The following is a 23,523-nucleotide window of genomic DNA, read 5'->3' on the forward strand; positions in this document are numbered from 1 at the left end:
CATGCACAGAGAGGATGTTTCACATAGATGAGGAAATCTGTTCACTTACTAACAGTTGTGCCATTTATGTGTATTAGTTACTCTTCCAGGCATCCAGGCTGATGTGACTGGTTATGACATACACCGCAAACCAAAGGTCCTGTCAATATTTTTTATTTACAAGAAACAGTAGAACAACTATAGTGTGCAATTAATGTTGATCAATAATTCTTTTCAGAAATGTACACAAATCTTGACATAAATTGGAACATTGTCGGGCAGAAATAACAAAATAATGTAAGTAGAAACGAGCATAAAATTGTGGAACAAGCATATGTTCACTATTTTGGAAACAATTTGAAAGTGAAAGTGGGTAAGTCTGTGGGTTTTATAAGTATTTAACTGATAAAAAGAATTAACAAGTGATTGTGATTAAATAATAACATTGGATCCTTTGGAACACATGTTATTTTTCCATTTTCTGAATAGTAACGCTTTGGACATACAGTATAAAGTTTCTACCCGATAGCGACGACATACAGTTTGTGTAGGCCTACTGTATACCGTGTACATAAAACAATTGTATTACATTCCGTTATATTTCTATTTTCCTTTGAATCAAATTTGGAAGTGACAAAGTTATTTGATATTCTTTTAGAACTGCATTGCGGTAAAGAAAATTATTTAAAATGTAAAAACATCTGAGCTGACACAAAATGGAATTCTGAGATACAGCCAGTATTGCTACAACTACTAAAGCCTGAAATGTTGTGAACTTGTAGATCTGCTATTTTCATCAACGGCGTATAATAAGCATGAAGACATCAAAACAAAAGTTGACCTCCACAACCGAGTCTGAGCCTGCATCAGTTATTTTTTCCCAGACAGTCAAAAGTGAAGCTCATTATATCCATGATGTAATAACAACCAGAAGACCAGACTTTAGATACACAACCATCCAACAGCTTGGTTGGGGCATCCTCACAGTGCCAAAGTGTCTTTGATCAGCCTTCTCATCGTAGTGCTCACAGAGGTACCCAGTGAGTCTGTGATTTGGTATGTGATTTTGTAAAGATAGGGCTGCACATCTTTGAGATTGGTGTCAAACACATTGTCCACTTCTGACTGGGTAGGCATCTTTGGGAGGTATTCGTGGCGGTTTATGACCTCGACAACGTTGATCACCTTCTCCCCCAGCTTCTCGCCCACTTTCTCCCGGCAGATCTGTCTCTCCTGCTCATTGGCCAGACTGACGACGTTAACCTTGATGCTCCACACCTCCCAGGGAATGCACTCGTCAGAGAAGGGCCATCGAGACTTCTTCTTCTGGTAGAATTCTAGAGAGATTTGCCCCATACCATCACTGACACCGCCTGTGATGTTCAAAGCATCCTGTAATGAAAACATTAAGTTAGACAACTGACAGTACAATCCTCAATGTTATGTATCCATTTGTAAATCTGAGTGAGCAAATATGACGGCAATGGTGTACAGTAACTAAGTACATTTACTCAAGTACTGTACTTAAGTACAATTTGAGGTATTTTTTACTTTACTGGAGTATTTCCAATTTTAAATTATTTTTACTCCACTACATCTCAGAGGCAAATATTGTACTTTTACTCCACTACAATTATTTGAAAACTTTAGTTACTAGTTAATGCAGATATAAATCATAACATTATAAAACATACATTAACCACTTCAGCCCTATTTTATACCTCGGATATTTGAAAATAGACGATCTACATGCTCGCGACGCGTTGTGAGCTTGTACATCTGCTATTTTTAAACAACTTAGATTTTTTGTACATTTACTTTTGGAACTTTAAGTATATTTTGATGGCAATACTTTTGTACTTTTACTCAAGTAACATTTTGAACAGAGGCATTTTACTTCTAACAGATAAATATCTGAGTACTTCTTCCACCACTGTGTGACGGTTACATTTGAACACTCTTGAGTTAAAAGTGAATATAGCCTTCTTTTTTTGCCCAAACCCCCTCCCCTCTCCAAGAGGCCGTGCCTTTTGCCAGACCAGGGCCCACCACCATTGCAAATAAGAATGTGTTATTAATCACATGCCTGGTTAAAACCAATCTCTCAAGACAGATTCTGCAAGCAGCAAAATCTGTCAGCACCACTGCCCTAAACATGTAGTGTTGTTGTTAGTAGGAATAAACGTAGAAACACCTGGGAGGAAGTGGATTAAGAAAAGGGAGGAGCCAACGCGAATTCCTGTCTCTACACACAAAAAAGGAGGTGGTGCCCCCAGAGGCAAACGAATATATATATTTTTCTCTCGACAGAATGGGTTCCCAGATGGGGTTAAAACAAACATGTATTGTGCAATCAACGTTACAAAATAACGAATTACCTTGAACTCGGTCACCGCTTTCCTGATCATCCTGTCCAGTTCGTCCGAGGACACCCTGACAAAGGTGAAGTCGATGAAGTCGCAGTCTATGTCCTGTGTGCCCACAGTGCCGATGGAATACGTCCCCTTGATTGATTGATAGATTGATTGAATATTTTATTAGACAGAAATGTAAACAGCACGAGGACAGTCGAGCACTTGGTCTAAAAGGATAACACACCAACAAAAAAAACTGAAAAGTCCTTGTGGTCTTGTTTCCATTGGGGTCCTATATCCTATGTATATTCAATGCATCAACATAACATGAAAAATAACACAAATTCAATATCATCACTAGTGTTGTCCGATATTGGCTTTTTTACCGATAACCGATATACCGATATTGTCCAACTCTTAATTACCGATACCGATATCAACCGATACCGATATATGCGGGGATTATTGTGATTAGGGTAAGCTCAAATTTCATATCACACACACCATATACAGTAAGAACTCCTGTAACTTATTTATAAAGCAAAAAAAAAAAAAAAAAAAAAAAAAAAATTTTTTTTTTTTTCAAAAACCGATACCGATATTTTCCCGATATCAATTTTTATGCTAATATCGGCCGATAATATCGGGAGGCCGATAAAATCGGACATCCCTAATCATCACAAATATAAAACACTGTATGTATATGTACAGAGTCGGAAATAAGGGGGGTTGATCATCTGTCTAAGGAAGGAGGAGAAGTGATAATTACCTCCTTCTTGTAGTGGAACTTGCCCGTGCTGCGGTGCAGCAGGACGGTGTGGAGGATGGCCAGCATGGCCTCATCCACCTGTCTGGTCTCCACCGTCAATTCGAGGACTTCCGAACGACAATTCATCTTGTTGTTGGGCTGTTTTGGTGATGTTGTTGTGTTTTACATGAAGCTGGACACAGCTGGCGTTGCGTTGTGCAACACTCACTGTAAATGGCCACCGTTCATTGTTGCCAGCTTTTGCGAGAGAAACAAGCAACCAGGTCTAGGAAAACAAGCCCAAAAGAAGCCACATGAGCAATTTTAAATCATCAGCTATTTGAAAATAGCCGATCTAAAAAAAAAATAGAATATTTTTGAAACATTTTAACAACAAACATTTTGCATGGGGTCCTCTGGCACAAAATATTTTCAGATGGGGGGGTCCTTGGATATTAATTACATATTAATCTTGGGGGTCCTTGACATACAAATATTTTAGAACCACTGGTTTAAACAACATTTATGGAAAAAGCCCAACATAAGCTTCTACACTTTAGAAACAAGCCCAAAAAACCGCAACCTGCAACTTTATAGAAAAATAAGCCCAATTTGCTTATAGTAAGCGGACATGGCAACACTGGTGTCGTCCTGGCGGAAGTGCAGTTTGTTTACCTTTGTGGGGGTCTGGAATGCGCAGTGTTGTGTTTCTATCGTTAAAGTTTCGTCATTTGGCTACAAAAATAAAACAAAAAAAATATACTGCAGCTAAACGCTGAAGGAGTCAATAATTATGACGATTAAACGGCAACATTTAATATAAAACAAATCAGGATCAGGCCAGCAGGTTAACGTTACGTAGCAAATGATTCAGGAAGAACTACGGCGCCCTAGATAGATCAAAAATGAACGTAACTCAAATTCATAGCAGTGGCGACCATTTTCTGGTTCCACCGATCCAGACCATAGATATATCTATGATCCAGACCCCATTCGTTTTTCCCATAGAGATTTCCAAAAACATATTTCAATTTTTCTTCCATTGATATAAAGATTTCCAAAAATATGTATATCAATTATTTTAAGCCTAGAATCAAGCCAAGCCATCCAGGCTAATGATGAATCATGAACATAAAACAGTTGATTCTGTGAAAAATAACATTAATAATGTAATTTTAGGCTATAATATATTATATTTAATAAATACCATTTGTTTTGCGGTTTTCAAAAAAAGAATTCTTCACAAAATAAAATGTTTTATGGTCATCATGATTCACCGTTTTTATGGACAATGTATTTACATTTACCAGCTACATTTTATTTTAATGTAATAGACGGATGACTATATTTTTTTAAAGGTTAAATGTGACTAGTATTCCATTGATTGGTTAATGTATGTAATGTATCGCATCATCAGTAATTATTAGTAAACACTAATGTACAACATTACCGCAGTTGAAGACTTCGCGCTGCATTGTGGGAATGACAGTTTGTGCCACATCTTCCAGCACGGATCAGTTTCAAACAGCGTTGCCATGTCCGCTTATTATAAGCGAGTTTGGGCTTGTTTTTCCGTAAAGTTGCTTGTAAAAATTGGTTAGTTGCAGATTTTGGGCTTGTTTCCTAAATGTTGTTTGAACCCAACCCGTGTTTCTCAAATATGTTCATGTCAAGGACCCCCAAATGAATATGTAGTATTTGTCTGCGGACCCCCCCATCTGAAAACATGTTATGCCAGGGAGCCCCATACAAGTTGTGTTGTGTGTGTTAGTGTTATTAAAGTGTCTTTAATTGTTTTCAAGATTTTTTTGAAAATAGCAGATCTGCAAGCTCACAACGCGCTGCATCGCGACGCGTTGTGAGCTGTAAATCGGCTATAAGAGCTATTTTCAAATTGCCAATGTATTATGTTTAAAGGGCGATCGGGCTCGCTTCTGTTGGGCTTGTTTCTCTCGCAAAACCTGGCAACACGGATCAGTTTCAAACAGGACAGGACACTTTGGGATCTGACGGAACCGCAGAGCAGGTCAGATCCACACGTAAAGAACCCAGACCCCCTGAGACCATCTCCCACCTGGATAGATATAAACTACTTGGATATCGGAAACATTTGGGAAACTTTGATATGATTATGGCTCTGTCATTAGCCAACACACAGGACAGGGCAGTTAGTTAGCTCACTGTAGCTAAGCTAGCACTTATATTCTGGTGAACAGTGTATTTGGCTTGCAGGTTGTTTACTGGACTCAAAAGATCTCCGTATTAACCAACGAGGCTGTGTTTTTTTTTTGTTAACAGCACAACTGCAAAGTACTGCAACAAGATGGGCAGCACCAATGATCACTTCTGTTCTGGGTTGTTGGATGTGTGGAAAGCAGTCACTAAACAGCCGAATAGAATGCTTGAGAAGATTGACTTCATAGCTTAGTGGGTCGGGTAAATATTTTGAGGATGTCGGGTACATTCTTAGAAGAGAACTCTTAGGTTTGTGTTTGACTTTGGGACATCGATCGTCGTCGTTTTTTTTGCTGAAGGAGGATGACGGATCCTGTGGAGGAAGAAAGCTCCAATTCATACGTCGGCGTGGGGAACCCGCAGTGGCTTTGCATGGTCACACTGTTCATAGCCTCCGTGGTTACACTACTGTTATACTTAGTTCAGTATTTTCAACAACAACAACAACGCGGTGGTTCAGGAACCCGGCAGAGAGCAGCGGCTCATCAGAACAATGCGGCGGTGAAGGAGGAAGCGGACGCTCTGCTGGTGTGGGCGCTGTCACTGAAGGGCTGGAGGAGTCAATGGAGAGCAGCCTGGTGCAGAGCTCTGAATGACGAGTCAAGGAAGTCTGGAGTAAGTCTCATGACCATGATTTTACAACTCTGTGCCTGTGGCCCATTATATAACACTAAATGCAGGTATGGTCAATAGAACTGCAACTTTAGCCCCGATGATTGATTGATTGATTGATTGAAGACTTTATTAACAGTTTGCAAAACAAAGCACAAAAAGTACAGTTCAATACAAAAGGATGCTAAAATGATTAAACCCAAGAAAGCGCTATGGCTTGTTTCCATTGGGGTCCTGTTATGATCCCATGATAAGGTTTAAATTACCGTATCAATTAAGACTATTCATATTTTAGCTTTATTGTGAACATTAAACTGACTAGTATTGATGGTATCTCATCATCTTTTAATTAAGAGTCCAAACTTGGCATCCAAGCAAGGTAAGGTTTCCATGAAACCTCAGTCTCTTCGCAGTACTTCTTGTAATAGATAGTGCATTTACAATGTGCAATGCATTACATTCACACACACATTCATACACAGATGGCAAAGACAACCATGCAAGGCACCAAATGAACCTGCTCATCAGGAACAGTTAGGGGTTCAGTGTCTTGCTCAAGGACATTTGGACATGAGCAAGGAGGAGCTGTAGACGCATCAACTTAGGCTATTCCTTGAGATAATGGCTGTTAGAGCAGTTGCTTTCATCAACCTAAGCTATGCTGCTTCACAATAGACCTAATCATTGTTCCTTTTATGACTGAGATGTCCGTAGGCCTTTTCATCTGTCATAACACATCATAACAATCATAATATATGTCTAAGCCTAATGTTTTTGTTGGTACACCCGTGCTGCTCGCCAAAAATAACAGATTTTCAACTGGTAGATGTGATGTGGCGTTATGTTTTTCAGTTTAAAATCTGTTATTTTCCATGAGTGACACAGTTGTTATGACCAAGTATGAATGAGGGTTTACTCCTCCTGGGTGCCTCAGTAGAAGGCTTGGCTTCCCCTTGTTTTGTATGTGTCTTATTTTATCAACATTTACCACACAGGGACCTGTTCAGCTTACATTTGAGGAGGATGGTCTTCAGTCATCAGAGCTGGTGGTCAGTCAAGTGTCCAGCTTCCAGAAGACTGCGAGAAACAAGGTAAACTAATCTATATAATTTATTTGTCATTCAGCCACTTTGATATGTTGGTGTTTTTGAAAAATGTCCACAATGATCAAATCAAGCTGGGGATCAGAAGATGCATCTGGGTTTGTAGTGTATCAGTATCAGTACATCCCCCTGCTTGCTTCGCATTTGCTTTTCAGTGACAGCTTGTGTTAGCCTGGTAAACCATCCCGTCATGTGAATTCACATTATCATGTGTCTTCTGCAGACAATCACAGGGCCCTGAGCGCAGATGCTGATTGGCTCGCCTCTTCCACTTTTTGATTTCTGCAAAACGCCCACCCAGCACTTGGGGCCAGACCGGTCTTCAGAAGACACATGATAATGTGAATTCACGCGATCGGCATAGTTTACCAGGCTTATGTCTCCCTACTATTAATCAAGATAAAAATGGCACATATTGATGTGCGTCATATTTCCTTGCTTATACCCTATTGTCACAACCGTCAGCTAAAATCAATCTCCACTTCCCTTGATGCTTTCCTTATGTTAGTATGCACAGGTAAGTCAATGAGATACCAGTCAACATCACCCTGTTTTGTAAACCAAGCACATTTTGTGATACCCTGTGGTACCCATGTGACTGATTTAGTTTCACCTTGATAGTTTGATAGTTCTTATAGGGAGGAATTGGATGTTGTGTTGTTTGTCTGGTTGCCTTGGCTGTGTGTGCTGTGCTTTCTTTTGGATGTTTTATGACATGCTCTATGATCCTGATACATCTGGGGAGCTTTGCGAACAGGGACATATTCTTGCATGTGCGTGCGTGTGTGTGTGTGTGTGTGTGTGTGTGTGTGTGTGTGTGTGTGTGTGTGCATTTATGTGTATGTTTAAAGAAGCGTATAGCTGTCCAGCTCAGCACTAAGGAGACAGGAAGAAATACTGCCTGGGCCAGGAAGATAGGAATGCACAAATGCCTATAATGAGATACTTTCATCTTTAGGCTTCCCTTCCCAGACTGAGAGAACTGGTATCAAACTGGGCACACACCCATGGCATAGAATGTCACACATGCATTGCATTGCAGTTTACTGCAATCCATCATTCCCCTGGTTAGGTTACTTTCATAAGCACACCTTAAAATGTACTATAACGATTTAAATTGTGCCAAAATATTTGCTGCTCTTTTTGAGCTCAAGGTCTATTATATGATGTAGCTTAGCGTGAGATTAATGCATCCTTTGAACTGGCTATTTTCCCAACAGGCAGCTTCCTGCAGGGTGGTTGGGGAAAAACTTCAGTTCACCTTTGGTGCAGAATCAACAACCTACTCCGTCAGGATAGCTCCACTGGATTTACAGGTAAACAAGCTAACAAACCTGATCCTCACATATTTGTTACGCCCACGGGCATATTCCATTGAAAGGCAGCATAATGTTTGCGATTGTGGAATATCTCTTGAAACCGTAAGACTAAAGAATGAGGTTGCAGGGTCTCTTGGGTTGTATGATGGCGTGATTCATTGAACATGATGCATTGCCTCAGCACTGGCAGGGGAATTTTATTAAACAAGGCAATTTTAATATACTGTAGGGTGGTTGAGGTATCTCCCTGGTCTTGGCAAGTGCACCCGAAGGCCTCGCTTAAATCACTGTCAGGCCCTTGACCAAGATTGTCGCTCTTGATTGTTTGGCCCAATTCTCTCTGACATCCATGCATGAGCAAGAGTAGGATCTTGTGAATGATCCTAGCTTGAAACAAAACAAAACTGATGACTGTAATTCAGTCATGTAAATTATTATTACATTAGTCACAGCTGCTCTGAGCAGACGAGGCATACTGTATCTCCCTTGGCATAACCCCCCCCCCCCACACACACACACACACACACACACACACACACACACACACACACACACACACACACAAACAAAAAGCACACACCCTCAAAACCAAGTCTTTCCTTCCCAAACACACTGTGTGATGCAAAAAGTAAATGGACCGGCTGTGAGAAATTGTATGAATACATTTTCTGCATTGTGCATTCATCTCCATTAACCTGTTATCCTGTTTACGGGTACGTGTTAATTCCTCACAAATGTCTGGATAACAAGCTAACCCAATTGAATTAAGGTTATTTTTAAGCCTGTAAGGTGCTTGACAGCCCTCTATGGGCTTGAGCTCACGCTGTAAATACAACTTCAGTGAGAGTTAGGAGGCTAAAGTCAGGATTAGAGGCAAGGGGCATTTTTGTTTTGATGGTAGATTGGTAGTTGTTTTACTACATAAAAGGAACCTTGCTGCGGTGTATTTTTTGCCTTTCTGTGTAGGTCTGGTCTGGAAAAGTCACAGGGCCTTTTGAAATGTCTTCTTTCATCTGCTGTAGTCCAGCAGAGCATTTGTTAACCTCTGACTCAGACTAGAGCTAGAATGATCCTGGCTGACGTTAAGAATGGCAGGTGTAGCCTACGTAGAGCAGCCCAGCCCCGGGTGTTTATTTGGAATAGATTACACACAATTGTGTGATGTGTCACTCTATGTTCATTTAATACACTACCTCTAGGCCTCTTTCATGTGGCATTGTGGGGTGTTAATATGACATGCTTTCTCAATGCTTGTGTTTCTAAGGCCAGTTCTATTAGCCAGAACAACATGATCTACATACTCAGTGTGAAAACAATGCAGTAGATAGTATTACTCTTCACAGAGTTTCAACCATTTTGCTGCCCTGTTTCCAATGGAAGTGGTAGCTGAGATGTTGCCTGAGTATTAATTTCACCTTACTTAAAGTTAATATGTGAAATGTCTTTTCACTGTAAGTGTAAGATATAAAATGTGACTTAATTTCATTATATTTTAAACAGTAAACATCCTCTTGGTGTGAACTGTTTGTATGAAAGTGATCTGGCCTCATTAATTCAGGTCACGGTGTTGTGCTGCTGGATCCATCCATGCATTCTCCACTGCTATCTGATAAGGCCTTTGTTTGGTATCACAGAGGCGGCTGTACACATTCACAGTGGAATCCAGGCATGCTGGAACAGGATGGCCTAGTCTGCCCCCCCTCATCTCTCTCTCCCCCTCTTCTCTTTTGTGAGCCTAATAAATAGTGTTGCTAGACCGAGAAGTTACAGCAAAATCATTGTTTGTTGACATAATCTTCTACAGTCTGTTTTTTCCTGCTGTTTGACTTTTGACTTTGTATTTGGAGAGCTGTTACACATATAAATATTTGTGTTAACAATATTGTGATGGCACCCATTACATTAATTTCATATTTAAGTGGAACATTTTAAACAATACAATATCAGGGCTACTGTATATCTTATTAGAACTTAGTATTGCACACCAAAATAGCCTGTACAGTTAATATCAACTGGTATAAAATTATCGGTTGGTTATGAAGATTGCCATCCACATAGAGCTATCAGACAAGACAGAAGCCCTATTTGTACAGGACTAATTTTGTAGGAGGAGATGGGGATAATGTAATTACTACCAGAGCATCTCCATGATAAAAACTGTCATGCTTACTCTCTTTGACGTAAATTTATACTATATTTAGTGAGACATTTAGCAAGACATCTCACCAACAACATGTACATCTCACCAACCAGATGTAGAGCTCACCAATAAGATAGACAATCTCAGCACCTAGAGACATTTCCCCAATAAGATAGATAGACAATCTCACCCACCAAGATATACAGTACATCACACCAACCAAGATAGACAACATCTCATATCTCACCAGCCAAATAGACATATTTTCCTTAATTCCTTAGTGTAACTTATGTCCTTGTTGTGTTGATGTTGTATATGTCTGTAATTGTTATATATGTCTGTAATGTTGTATATGTCTAATTAATTTAGAATTGTGTAAGAATGTTAGTATTTGGCATACTTTATGTGAATAAGTAGTGTTAAGTGTTGGCTAAACAATAACGAAAATGTCAATCATTTTGCATTAATCTCTTTTATTCAAACAAGTAAGTCTTGTACCAAATATGAAACTGTGACAATGGGTGCCAGTGACCATGCTTGGCACTATATACAGTTTACTATCGCCAATGCTATGACTGCTCATGGTGTCATGATGTCATCATGCCATTTCCCATTCTTTTTTCCCAGCTTCATCTGCAGATGCGGGAAGCTGATGAGGAGATCAAGGTGAGCTGGGCAGTTTCCCGTCTGGAGACATGGGACCTACAACTCAGTCCCAGCTTCACCCAGGTAATGTTGGGGCCTAGGGCAGTGTTTCCTACATAGGGGCATTGTTCACTACTAAATATCCCTTTTTTTTAACAGTAGGTAGATCAGATATTTTCGGTGCGTGTCTGTCTGTCTGTCTGACTGTCTGTGTGACACTGGCACAGCACACAACCTTCAGGCAAACGCTCTGTTTCTCTCCATCTCTCACCGCTCGTTTAAATTAAGATGCCTGAAGGTCAAAATTCTATTTCTTCCCTGAGCAAATAGGCAGGCTCTATTAGCTCAGTGGTAAACATTTCAGCAGTGTAGCTTTAAGGCATTATTAATACACTTACTAGCTGCGTTTGTACATGAGTTGTGAGACATTTCTGTTTTGGCACTACTTTTGTCATCACAGCTGTGTTCACTGAAAAAGTATGAGCATCGACTTTTAGTCCCTAGTTGTAGCAACAGAAACTGAAATACTGTTATGTTTTGAAGCATAATATATTCCAAAAATGTGTCTATCAGTAAACTAAATGGATATATTTTGAGCTACGATTAACATCTATAGAAATAACTCAGTTGGGAACATCTTTAGTTTACAGTGCTCTGTGGGTACTAACATATTGGTTGTAACTTGTGACAGTAGTTAGGAGGGTTTTAAAAACTTTGCAGATCGGCCATCATTGTAAATTAATGCTAATTTTCAACAATTTGGTTACAATTGGTGCCATTCTGAGCTTTACCACTTGCTATGTTGTCATTTATATAGCAAAATGTGTATGTTTTCTGTTTGAGCAAATGGCAAAAAATCAAGCAACCGTTGTGTGGTCTGAGAGAATGTTCACCTGTTCATTCTTTTCTTCCCTGCCAGCACAATGCCATAGGATGCAGCATGGCAGCAGTAAAGGAAAAGCTGAAGCAGCTGCTATGTACAGTAAAACCCTCCGTGTTGCTGAGCTGCAGGCCTGCTCAGCCCACAGAGGTCACGGTGAGCAGAGGACCCATAGCTGACATAATGGAAATCATGCACTTACACTTCCCATCATGCCATGTCATATGGAACACTATAAAGGATGTGATTGATTGCTGGGTACACCCCACTAGCTTGAATATCAGTAGCTATTTCAATGCAAATTCTGATGTCCTCAGGGACATCTAATACCTTTTCTATCCTACCTGGGAATTAATTTAATTTGACGGGGCAACCAAGACTCCCTGCTTAAGTTAAAGCTCTGATTAATTTATAATCAGATGATCATCCTGCACTATTAGCAGCACTTGATAGCCTCGCCGAGAGCCTTGATCTCTGTGGTTCTCTCCATTAGGAAGCCCGCAACAAGGCATTATCACCCCCAAAGCCCCCACGCGCTCATGACTGGAAGCTGCTGGTGAAGAATTTCCGAGTCACACTAAACCAGGAGGACGATGCTGCAGGTGGGACACTGGTCTCTCATCACAACACATGCTTAGATTTGAGGCACAAGCCATAGTGCAGCTTTCATACAGCTGTAACTATTCTACACAAGCTGCCCCTTGTTTTTTCTGATCCCATATCCTTTTCTTACTTGTGTGTATCCCATATACTGTACAAGGTGGAATGGCATGCCGCTCACTTTCGCATGCAAGACCAGACCAAGCCCCTCAACTACCCAGCTTTACCACTTTAACCATGGTGTCCCTATTTTGGGCCAATTATAACATGTCTTCCTTGTTTTCTATCAGATATTGGAAAATACATAATTTGCCGCATTTGCCATGTAACTTCTAAATATTTCATATAGCCAGACTTTGTTCCACAGAACACATTTACAAGCTGCTTTGACTTGTAGGTGTTTGTTAGGTAATGTAAACAATGAATTTGCGGTAGTTGGGTCACGATAAATGCAAACATAACTTTCTACCAGACACTTATCATGGTGTGGGCTCTCACAGGAAGTGAATGCACCATTTTAGTTGATACCTGCATGTGATGGCCCCACTAAGTTGGTAAAACATGGAAGAGAGTGAAAGAACTGTCAGAGGAAGTGTTTTGGAGATGTGACTGGTTTGAATCATTTACCAAAGTCTGCATCATTAATGTAAGTTTTCAGCCTATCGTTAATGTCAACATACAGTACTAATTAGCTTGGTGCAATCAATGATGAGTGATTTTTCTTAATTCTGTCAAGACTTTACTGCAGATCCTCTCCCCATCAGGGAACTCATCACCCCGTTACTAAATACTTTACCCATGATAAATGAGGTGGGATTCAGCACTTATCTCTCTCTCTTGATGCACTTTCATTTAAGTGAAGAACACTATTATCCTGATGGGCTCATTGATGAGAATTTTTGTGGGCTGGATGCCAAGTCTAGAGGGTTTTTAGTTAAAGGGATTCTGAATCTTTACGGTTGTAATGACTAAATTTGATCTTTCTGAGACGTGGAGCAGCACACTTAGCCAGAGCTTTTTGTGCCTACTGTAGGCCATGCATTATTTAACGTCAGAGATATTATAGGTTGTCCTTCTGAAAATGTTGAAGAGGGTCAAAAGGGAGGCCTAGTAGTGATTGGTAAGAATATCCTGTAAGGGGATAGAGGGACGAGATGGAACAAGACACTGACTGGAGGTCATTCTGAGGTAGCTTTTTTGGGACTCTGCTGGATGGTTTGAGGTAGAAACCAAGAGCAAAAGAAAGGCAGGACTCAGAAAGATGACAGCAGGCATGACAGCAGCCAATGACAAGTAACTTGGGAAGTAGTTCACAGCTTAATTAGTACGTAGACTCAACCTAAACTAGTCTGCTGACTAACAGCTTGAATAACTATAACTATAAAATGAGGCTGGTGTTTTCTCTAAAATGAATGCAATTGCAAACCTATAACAGATTTAAGAATACCCAAGAATACAGAAACGAGCAACAGAAGTCTTATTCCAGCACAAAGAGCGGTCCCAAACAGCCAGTATCTAAAGTCGCAACAAACAAAGGAGTCAATAACCTCTATCTCTAAACAATGACAATCATTGGCTAAAGGCCATCACATTTTCACAAGAGGAATGCAGACACATTCTCATGTGTCAGCACGCTGCATCTCTCAGTGTGCATCTTGGCAAGCAGCGTCCAACACACACCAGCGGTGGTGAATTATGGTCTGAGACATGACCGCTTAGAGGGCATTGTTAAATAAATGAGAATGAAATAAGTGACACTGAAAAATCTGCCTAGCCAAGAAATAATCTAGCAAAGTGAGTGGATAGATGATGTTTTGACCAATAAAGTATCGACTGACTTTTTGGAGTAATTATTTCACCACAGGTGAAACCAGTTCTGAACCAAAACAGACCCACCCACGCCTACACCAACAATTGATTGCAGCCAGTCCATGAGTTAGATTTGCGTAGGTATAAGAGCATAATGTTGTGTGTTCATCACAATCGGGTGCTGGCCAAGCCATTTGGGAATCACACCGGGACTGGTACCATCCTACAGTGAGCATTAGTGAGGACCGTTATATGAAGTGTTCCTTTAAGCATGTAAACTGTAGCACCAAACTAAAACCCTGGTAGTTACCATGGTCTTCTCTGCTTTGTTCTGCAGGCAGTATCAGTCCGTTCTGTGTGCTGCATATGGATGACCCTCCACAGAAGTTCTCCACTTCAGTCCTAAAGAACACAGCCATGCCTTCCTGGGACCAGCCATTTATATTGTAAGCTGTTGTGTTATACGTTTCTCTACTATGTTAAAAAATGAAAATCTACCCAGGTATGTTTCACTGTCAATGGCATTATAGCCATGGAGAGTGAAATATAAAGTGTTTAACCTTCCAGGTTTTATTTGCACTTTGCACTACTCGACTCCCCTAACTGATTCTTGTCTCTCAACAGTGAGCTGAATGGACGATCTAAGGAGCTCAACATTAAGCTGCTGAATGACGGGCAACCTCAAGAGAGTAAGAGTCCGTTTTGAAGTTCATGGGCTTTTTGACACTAGGTTAATTCTAGAAATAATAACCACTTTCATTATTTAATTATAATGCTGCAAGAAATGCCAGTTGCTTGCCTTTTTGGCAGTTCATACAGAATTTGCTACGATATGCTCAGGTACTGAATTGTCTGTCTGATTTTTAGAAGTGTATTGTTCCTTTATTAGATTCCTTACTAGGTCAGGTGTCAGTGCCTTTTGATCTTGTAAAGAAGCTACCCAAAGGACAACAAACTTTTGCACTCATGACCAAAGACCTGGTGACTGGGTCATTTACTACTGAGGTAAGCATCCAACATTTAAATGTGATTAGCATTGGATATTATTATTGTTGTTAATAATATGTAATAACTAAACACTTAAACTTCATTGATCTCCCCTGTTGGAAAATTGAGTCAATGGTACAGATAAGAACGCAATAGAAATATATTTTATTATTATATTCACAAAGATCACAAGAGGAGGCTCACGCAAATAGGCAATTTTCCTACCTATGTTCATAGGAAGGGGGCATGTCTGATACAAGGAATATAAATGATCTAAAAAACTTAAAAACTGCGTGGGGTGCACACCAAAGCCAGAGTAGACGTTAAAATGACCCCAGAAGTCTTTTAAAGTGAAATACCTGTTTAATGTGGTGTGCTACTGTGTGTTTCCAGTTTCTTACATTTGCTATTATACCAATGCTCAGCTAATGTGTCCTCCCCTTAGTTTACCTACCTGGAGCCCAGTGAGGTACGGACATGGCAGACACCCACCCCAGCCCCTATTAAGAGGGTGGAGATGGACCGTACCGTCATGCCCTGCGGCACAGTGGTCACCACCATCACTGCTGTGAAGAGCAAGCCGGGTCGACCACTCCCTCCCTCACTCAGCATAGGTACAGTAGAAAACTGATACTACCCTCAGAGCCACACAATAAAGATGTTCAACTTATGATCGCAGTCCTACTGTTGTTCAGTGCAATTACATTAAGTTTCTAATGCAGCATAAGCAAACAGATCCACATGGGAGATGGGACACTAAACAACAGAAATCACCATTTTCATTGTAGATGACAATTGTATTTATTTGACATTTACTCAACTCAAGTCTCAAAGTGCTTTACAGCCAAAAGTTAATCAAAGTAAACAACACCCCATGTCTATGAGACCGCCAATTGGGTGAAGAACAACTTGCAAGAAAAAACCTTTATGGGAAAATAAAAAGAATAAACCTCTGGAAGAATCACAACATGAGGCTCACGCAAATAGGCAATTTACTCACCTGAATAGGCTTGATGTTCAAATTGAACATCTTTTTTTAAACATTGAGCTGGCCAAGGATTCAGCCGTCTGTTTGGAGGTCTAATCAAGATCACTTGCTATAATTTTAAAAGTACTTAGAGACTAGAGAGACCGGCTTTTTGAATTTTCATTTTCCAAGTCATGTTGCAATCTCCCTATTTATGTTAAAGATAGTAAAACAAATGTATTACTTAAATCCAAACCTTGCAGAGCGATGCAGAAACAAATGCTATGTTTACAGGAAAAATGAAATCAATCAATCTTTCTTCTTCAGAACCTTGTCAGAAGGCCACGCCCATCAAGTCCAAGCTGTCGGAGCGGCGGGTGTCAGAGCAGACTTCCCTCACCGTTGCCACGGTCAGCAAAGCCCTGTCCTCGTCCGACACGGAGCTGCTGATGCTCAATGGCACCGACCCCGTGGCTGAAGCCGCTATCCGACAGCTCCACCAGTCTGCTAAGCAGAAGCTCAAGTCTCCCGTGAAGAAGAGCACCATCATTATCTCTGGCATAACCAAGGTAAAGCTAGCAGTTGTATACAAAGAAGCTCTCTAGCTCTGCTATAGTCTACAAGCACTATTTCTTTGTTGGGGATCGATAATTGAATTACTAGATTCAAACAATATCAAGGAAACATTACGCACAGAGTAGGGCTTTACACATAAAGGCTTTATTTTAAGTTGCACTTTAAATGACACATTTTCCCTTTCAATCCCCAGGCCCCCATATCTCAGGATGATGAGCTGGCCCTGATGGCTGACTATGCTGCAGCGATGGATGCTTCCATGTCGGAGGGAAACTCTACTCAGGATATGACCGCTGCAATTGTGTCTGGGGCCAGTAGTCCTCCAGATGAGTCGGAGCCTCAGGAGGGCCCCAGCGGGATGGGCCGGCCCCCAGAGGACTGGGAGAGTCAAGCAGGAGAGGAGTTGGACCATACCTCTTTGTCCCTCTGTATATCTGAGGCGAGTTGCAAGAAAAGACGAGGTGAGCACTCACAGAAATGGCCACATCTTTGTTATATTTATGCTGGACATAGCAATATATGAATGTCCAAAAGTTTTTGGTTTAGGTACTTCGCTCATATTGATGCGTAACTTGCTTCGTTCCATAACAAACCATTGCAGAAGTTTTATAATTACAAGTAATGCGTTAGAGATGCTTGTACAGTACATTGTCTTAAAGGCAATGTTTCGTTTTTGACTGTTGGCTGTTTTCATGTCCACATGTTCTCAGTGATACAGCCTGTATTCATGGTCTTTTTTCTCTCTTCCATTCCTTCTGTTTCAATCATGTTTTCTTTTTCTATTGCTTTTAACTTTTCTGCCATCCAAGAGTATGTCAGTTCTAAGCAGACATTAAGTGTGGATGAGTAAGTTTTATTTTTCATAAAATATAGAATTAGCATTTAGCAATGACTAGATACTGTCCAATACTGTCCAGATACTGTTGAATCATTCAATATTTAGCAGTAGATCTGGTTAGTGGTTATACCTGTTTTATCACTCTGAATGTAGAAGGGCTGCACAATATTGACAGTACACTGTAAAATTATCTGCATAAATGTAATTTGAGAGTATAAAACTGGACCTGCCAAATTTGTCCGTCAATGAATTTGATATATTGTTCAGCCCTTAAATGTTGTTGTACGTTTGTAGTTAAGTATTGTAGGACACATTGATCTCTATTTTCATTTAACGATTAATTTAATATTTGACTGTATGTCATCTGCTTAACCCAATCCACACTCATTCTCAGATATTTGATAAATGAGTGACCATTACTTGATTTACTTTGTGTCTCCATAAGTCAAAGGAAAACATATTATATCGTTGCTGTCGGGACAGAAACCTCCCATCTCCGTATTTAAAATGTTTGTGTTCTTTCGTAAATTAATCTCCTACTTGATCATACAACAGCGTCAAACAAAAATAGCTAAAGTGGTAGATCCACAAGCTCGAATTTTTAGCTTGTCGATCTGCTACTTTTGCTGTTTTTGAATTTGAATCCTGAAAAGTAACAGTTTTGGACATATGAGGTTTCCACCCGACAGAGACGGTATATGTTTAAAGTCATATAAGATTTCACTGATATATTTTTCACAGTAAACATTCCACATAAATGTATATTTATGTATTTTAAAGGTAACACACTTTTCTGACAAATTGTCATGTTCTAAAATATTCTTAGGCGCTAGGACCCTTTTTTAGCAGTATTTCCGCATAGACAAACGCTGTATGGAGCTACCAGTGGTGTCATCAAAAAGACTACTAAAATGAATGCTGTTACACAGTATGACTTTAGGAGAGCACTGGGGTGATGTCTCTACTGAGGAAACATCACCTCAACAAGAGTTATTTCTTTCTTCAGACTATAGAAAATAGAAGTGGGCTCTTTTTTTAAATTAAAATTATTATTAGCTACACCGTAATGCACACATACAGTATATGATTCAAAGGTTGAATTTGAACAATGCTCTTCTGGCTGTGAAGGATGGGGAAATTCTCATCAAGCTACTTGATGATACCACGTAGCAGGCATACTATATGTTTCAGAATACAAAACACTCACAGATTAGCTATTTTCGGCTATATTTAGTGCAGAGTGAGAGGGGCCTAGTATCCCTGGGTGCTGCCGGTCAACTAAGGATATAGGGTTTAAATGGTTAAAATGTCAAAGAATATTTTTGTATTGAATTTTCATCTTCACAAACATCATCCTTAATACCTTGCCAGTAAAAGGGAAAATAAACTGGTTGAATGTATTGGTGCATTTGATCCTACACGTTCCAGAAGGGACAAACAGTACTTGCACCAAGATAAGATCACCTGTACAGGGCCAATCAGCAGATTGCTGACTGGATGGCACATTGACCAGAATGACCACATAATCACAACTTCTATGGTTCCATTCTGGCTGGAGACCTGTTTTGCAGCCTGGTCCTTCCTCCTCTCTGCCCTCAATTTCCAGTTTCAACTTCCAGATGATCTATACAGTAATATGTGTGTATGATCAAATTCTAATGCAATCTAAAGTGTAAGTGCATAATTATCCAAGTGTAATTATCATATAATAAGAATCTTCTGTGCACCCTGTTGCAGAATCACAACTAAATTGCCTATTGTCTCTGTTTTTTCTGCCAGCCAGCTCAAGAGGCTTTTGACTTGTGAGATGATAATAATTGTATTGCTAAAAACAGACAACTTCCGGTTAATCCCCATTATATTCTTTTTCCCCCTGACATTTCTGATTATGATTTTGACTATTATTATTATTATTATTATTATTATTATTTACTATATGCTTTATTATATCTATCATGTAAAGCCGCTACCACATTTGTGTTAAATGCTGATTCTGATGATAACTCTGAAAAACAATAACAAATTTATTATTTTAAAAAAACAGACATCTTCCAACTAACACAAAATCTATACCTTAAGCTGCCCCAGCTGTCTCCAACTGGCTTGTAAATTAATGCGGTGCAAAGGTAAATTGCGCTTGCAGGTTATCTCTTTTTGACCTAAAATGAAGCATTTGTGGCTGTTTTTTTCCCCCAGGTAGAGAAAAGCTCTGATGCTATCATTATCTTAGGTCATGACAACGATCTCTTCCTCCCCCTGTCTTCCCTGTGTACAGGCAGCTTCCTTCAAAAGAGCGCCAAGCTGTTCTTCCGACGGCGGCACCAGCGAAAGGACCCGGGAATGAGCCAGTCGCACAATGACCTGGTTTACCTGGAGCCTCCAGCGACTGTGGACCGGGCCAGTCGAACAGCCACACTCAGCCGCATGCTCAACCGCAAACTGATGCCCAAGAATAAGAGCAAGGCCAATGGCTCTACGGCCTCTACCTCTGTGGGGGAGCCTCATGCATGACCCAAACACCCCTCAGCCCCCTCTATTCTATCACCTCCTGACCTAGCCCACTACTATCTACCCACCCAGTACTCTTGACCACATTCTGTGTATCTCCTCAATTGTGAACAGGAAAGCTGTGCGGATGGGGAAGCTCATTTTTATTGCCCATGCTCCTGTTCAAGTATCCTGCCTAATAGGGAGCGTAGATATTGCATCAGAATGAATGCATGCGTTAACTACAAAAGGGTTCTCCACGGATTGCATATCTCCACCAGGCCGGGTGGCCTACCCAGGGCTGTGTAAGTTGTGCGTTGCAGCCATCAGGACCTGAGGAAGCTGTGGGGGGAAATAGTGTTTTTACGACTTACGGTTGTAAGCCAAAATGTAAAGCGGGCTTGTATAGCATCACCACAAGGCCGATTAGAAAAATGTACTTTGGCCTACTGTTGGCATGCACGAGAAATGTGGCGCTGATCGGTTCTGTAGTTTGCAAGATTAGTGCCGGACTCACGCTCACAGACACACACAGATGGTGGCAAAAACATAATCTCCGTCCCCGGCCTTTGGCCTTACGGAGATAATAAGGCTATCCTAATATTGGTTCTTCACATTCATGCTATTACAGAGGACCTTATTTTGCAATTTTCCTTTTCGACTTTATGCAATATTTGGATGATTTCTTTCTTTTTGTGTGTGTGTGTTTCTGTAGCACATACAACCACAGAAAGTCTAGTTGGGGTGGCCTTTCTATCTACCCTAAGGCAATCTATTTCTAAGTGTGTCCTTTGTTGACCTGACGGGGAACAAGGATGAAACAAAGAGTGGTGTTGGTATGATTTGCACATTTAAAAATAACCTGAGACGGGTTTACATGAACTTGACTAACGGTGCAATGACAAAATCTACTCTTGTAAAGGCTTGAGCTACTACCTTTCTGCAGACTTGATTTGTGTTTTAACGATTGATAAAGGGAGATGATCTTTTCACTGTGATGCTGATGCAGGTAGAAAATGTTTTCAAGCTAACATGTTGACTTGGGAGCAAAATAGTACTTATGGTATGTCAAATGGCCTGTTATTTTTCAATTCCTCCAAATTGGCAAGTACCTGTTGCTGCTTACAAATTACCATCATTAAACCAAGAACAAGATGGGGTCTAATCACGGCGTGGCTCCCATGTGGATCTCTGACTTCATATGACCAGTCTGTGACAGATACATAATGTATCTTTGATGTACAACAACATATTTGGGAAGGTTTCAGTTTCAGCCCAATCTGACCCACATCAACTTCCATTATTAAATTAAAGTTAAATATAAAAAAGAAATATCTAAAACATTTGTGAAAAATCTCTGCGGGACAGAAACTGACAGTCAGACCATCATAGGAGGCTCTCTTCCTACAGAGCCACGCCATTAAAAACAAGGTCAACGTCTTTACAATTATTTCCAATAAAGATATCGCATTATAAACCAAACGCATATCAAAAACTGTTCAGCCTGATATCTGACCTGGATATATGAAATAGTTACTACTAGCTAGTTGTGATTGACATGTGTCTTCATTTCGCCATTGTAATTTATACAGCGCAGAAAGTTAATCACAATTACCCTTCCAAAACATTTTAGCCACACTGGCTAATGTGAGTATTTCAATTAGCATGATATTAACATTTTAGAATGTTTACTCCTTTTTCTATAGTATTTTAAGGATATGCAACTTCTTTGTCTTCTTAAAAGATTCTCTTCTACAATACTGTTATCAATGGGGTTGTTAGGGAAAAGGGAACCAAAAGAATCACGCTGGCCAAGCCATAATTGTTGCAGTGCTCACTAATGAAGGTGTTGAGAGGTCATTTCACTGAATAAAATGCTCATTATTTTATTGAATGTTTAATTGCTCTTACGAGATGTATCATATATTTGGACACATGAACAAAAGTGTGAGAAACTTTTAGAGAACCAAATGTTTTTGTTTTGTTTTGGTTTTTTAATCCAGCTAATGATTGTATTATTTCTTGTAAAGAGCTATTGATGAAATGCTTCCAAATATTGGCTCCCTCATGTTAACTACTGTAAACCTTTTTAGGAAACTCTACTATAGACAGATGGGTGATGCAGTACACTGATATAATTATGTAAATATTGCTCTTTGGTCTTACTGAGGATATTACCTTTTCATGTGTGGCTCAGTAACTGAACCTGAGGTGCTGACTGGTCTACAATCAGACTGAAAGACTGTGGCAAGTGCTGTGAATCAATGACTGGCTGTTTTGCCTTACCATCAGTTGTCTCAGTTCAATAATCAATTAAACTATGTACATGCATGTCCGCAGATTCCACACAAGTGCAGATTAATCCTAGTGGGCTATCTGAGGGAGAAAATGGCACTGTATGCCATTTATGATAAAACAAAACAAAAAAAAACATTTATATACAGTGCTGGTTGTATTGGGTGGGTCAAATTTGTTTTAATTGAAATGATATCTCCCCCCGCTCCTGACACATCAATGTACTGTATAGTGACTACACTACATTGTTAAAGGGAGGCCATTCAGGGCTCTCTCCCAGGTTAAAGAATAGTGAAAGAAACTATTTAACCTCTGAGGGAATGACAAAATGGGTTGTTTAAAGTAAACTATGCACCCCCCACCCCCTATTCATGGCAGGCTGGCTGAATCCTGACTAGTATGCATTCAGAAGCAGTGAGCCTTATGCAATTAATAAACTACTTCCTGGTGTTTGTGTTGGCATCTGCTCTGTGCACAGAATTCGTCTGCCTACTAATGCAGAATAGCAGTGTCCTGTCAGGTTCTCCAGCAATAAATATCGAGTGAGTAACTGACTGTGTGGTGCTACTTTTGAATATTTTGTCTACAAGAAATGTTATTGTTAAAGTACCGTCGTATACATATAGTGTATTGATTGATTGAATACTTTATTAACAGTTTGTAAAGACAAGCACAGGGAAATGCAGTTCAATACAGGGTCTGTTAAGATGATTTTAAACACAAGAAAGCATATGGCTTGTTTCCATTGGGGTCTTTTGTACTCAATTCATCGACACATTTAATGACAAACAAATATATACTACTATGCAAAAACATCATATAAACGGGTAGAAATCGAAAATATAAATATCTACAGTAAACATAATAAATCGAAAATAAAAATATGTACAGTAAACAGTTGGGGAAGGGGGTATACGCCATTTATAACCACTGAAATTCCTATTAACAA

General features: G+C 39.9%; 2 protein-coding genes across 2 annotated transcripts; one reads left to right on the top strand and one right to left on the bottom strand.

Moving 5' to 3' along the window:
• Nucleotides 1-144: 144 nt before the first annotated feature.
• atg101 (autophagy related 101) lies at nt 145-4,109 on the bottom strand. Its single transcript, XM_084075277.1, has 4 exons — nt 3,757-4,109; nt 3,103-3,367; nt 2,358-2,483; nt 145-1,371 (listed from the first exon to the last, which is right to left on the bottom strand). Exons 2-4 carry the CDS (start codon nt 3,226-3,228, stop codon nt 961-963), a joined length of 663 nt encoding a protein of 220 aa, XP_083931403.1. The 5' UTR covers nt 3,229-3,367; nt 3,757-4,109; the 3' UTR covers nt 145-960.
• A 951-nt stretch (nt 4,110-5,060) lies between these two features.
• Nucleotides 5,061-23,117, top strand: c2cd2 (C2 calcium dependent domain containing 2). The gene is made up of 13 exons (XM_084074892.1): nt 5,061-5,931; nt 6,924-7,019; nt 8,252-8,347; nt 11,118-11,219; nt 12,055-12,171; nt 12,509-12,617; nt 14,762-14,870; nt 15,049-15,113; nt 15,314-15,429; nt 15,857-16,025; nt 16,706-16,947; nt 17,148-17,415; nt 20,068-23,117. Exons 1-13 carry the CDS (start codon nt 5,620-5,622, stop codon nt 20,301-20,303), a joined length of 2,037 nt encoding a protein of 678 aa, XP_083931018.1. The 5' UTR covers nt 5,061-5,619; the 3' UTR covers nt 20,304-23,117.
• Nucleotides 23,118-23,523: the final 406 nt, after the last annotated feature.

The sequence above is a fragment of the Gymnoscopelus microlampas genome, assembly GCF_963454915.1.
Source record: "Gymnoscopelus microlampas genome assembly, chromosome: 12".
Lineage (NCBI taxonomy): Eukaryota > Metazoa > Chordata > Actinopteri > Myctophiformes > Myctophidae > Gymnoscopelus > Gymnoscopelus microlampas.

Bases quoted from the DNA above. Each gene is read 5' to 3' on its own strand.
- atg101 (XM_084075277.1), bottom strand. From the start codon at position 3,228: ATGAATTGTCGTTCGGAAGTCCTCGAATTGACGGTGGAGACCAGACAG. The intron at 2,484-3,102 runs GTAATTATCACT...CAATCAATCAAG, and splicing joins AGTTCCACTACAAGAAGGAG to GGGACGTATTCCATCGGCAC. The intron at 1,372-2,357 runs GTAATTCGTTAT...TTTTCATTACAG, and splicing joins AAGCGGTGACCGAGTTCAAG to GATGCTTTGAACATCACAGG.
- c2cd2 (XM_084074892.1), top strand. From the start codon at position 5,620: ATGACGGATCCTGTGGAGGAAGAAAGCTCCAATTCATACGTCGGCGTG. The intron at 14,871-15,048 runs GTAAGCTGTTGT...GTCTCTCAACAG, and splicing joins TGGGACCAGCCATTTATATT to TGAGCTGAATGGACGATCTA. The intron at 15,430-15,856 runs GTAAGCATCCAA...TCCTCCCCTTAG, and splicing joins CTGGGTCATTTACTACTGAG to TTTACCTACCTGGAGCCCAG.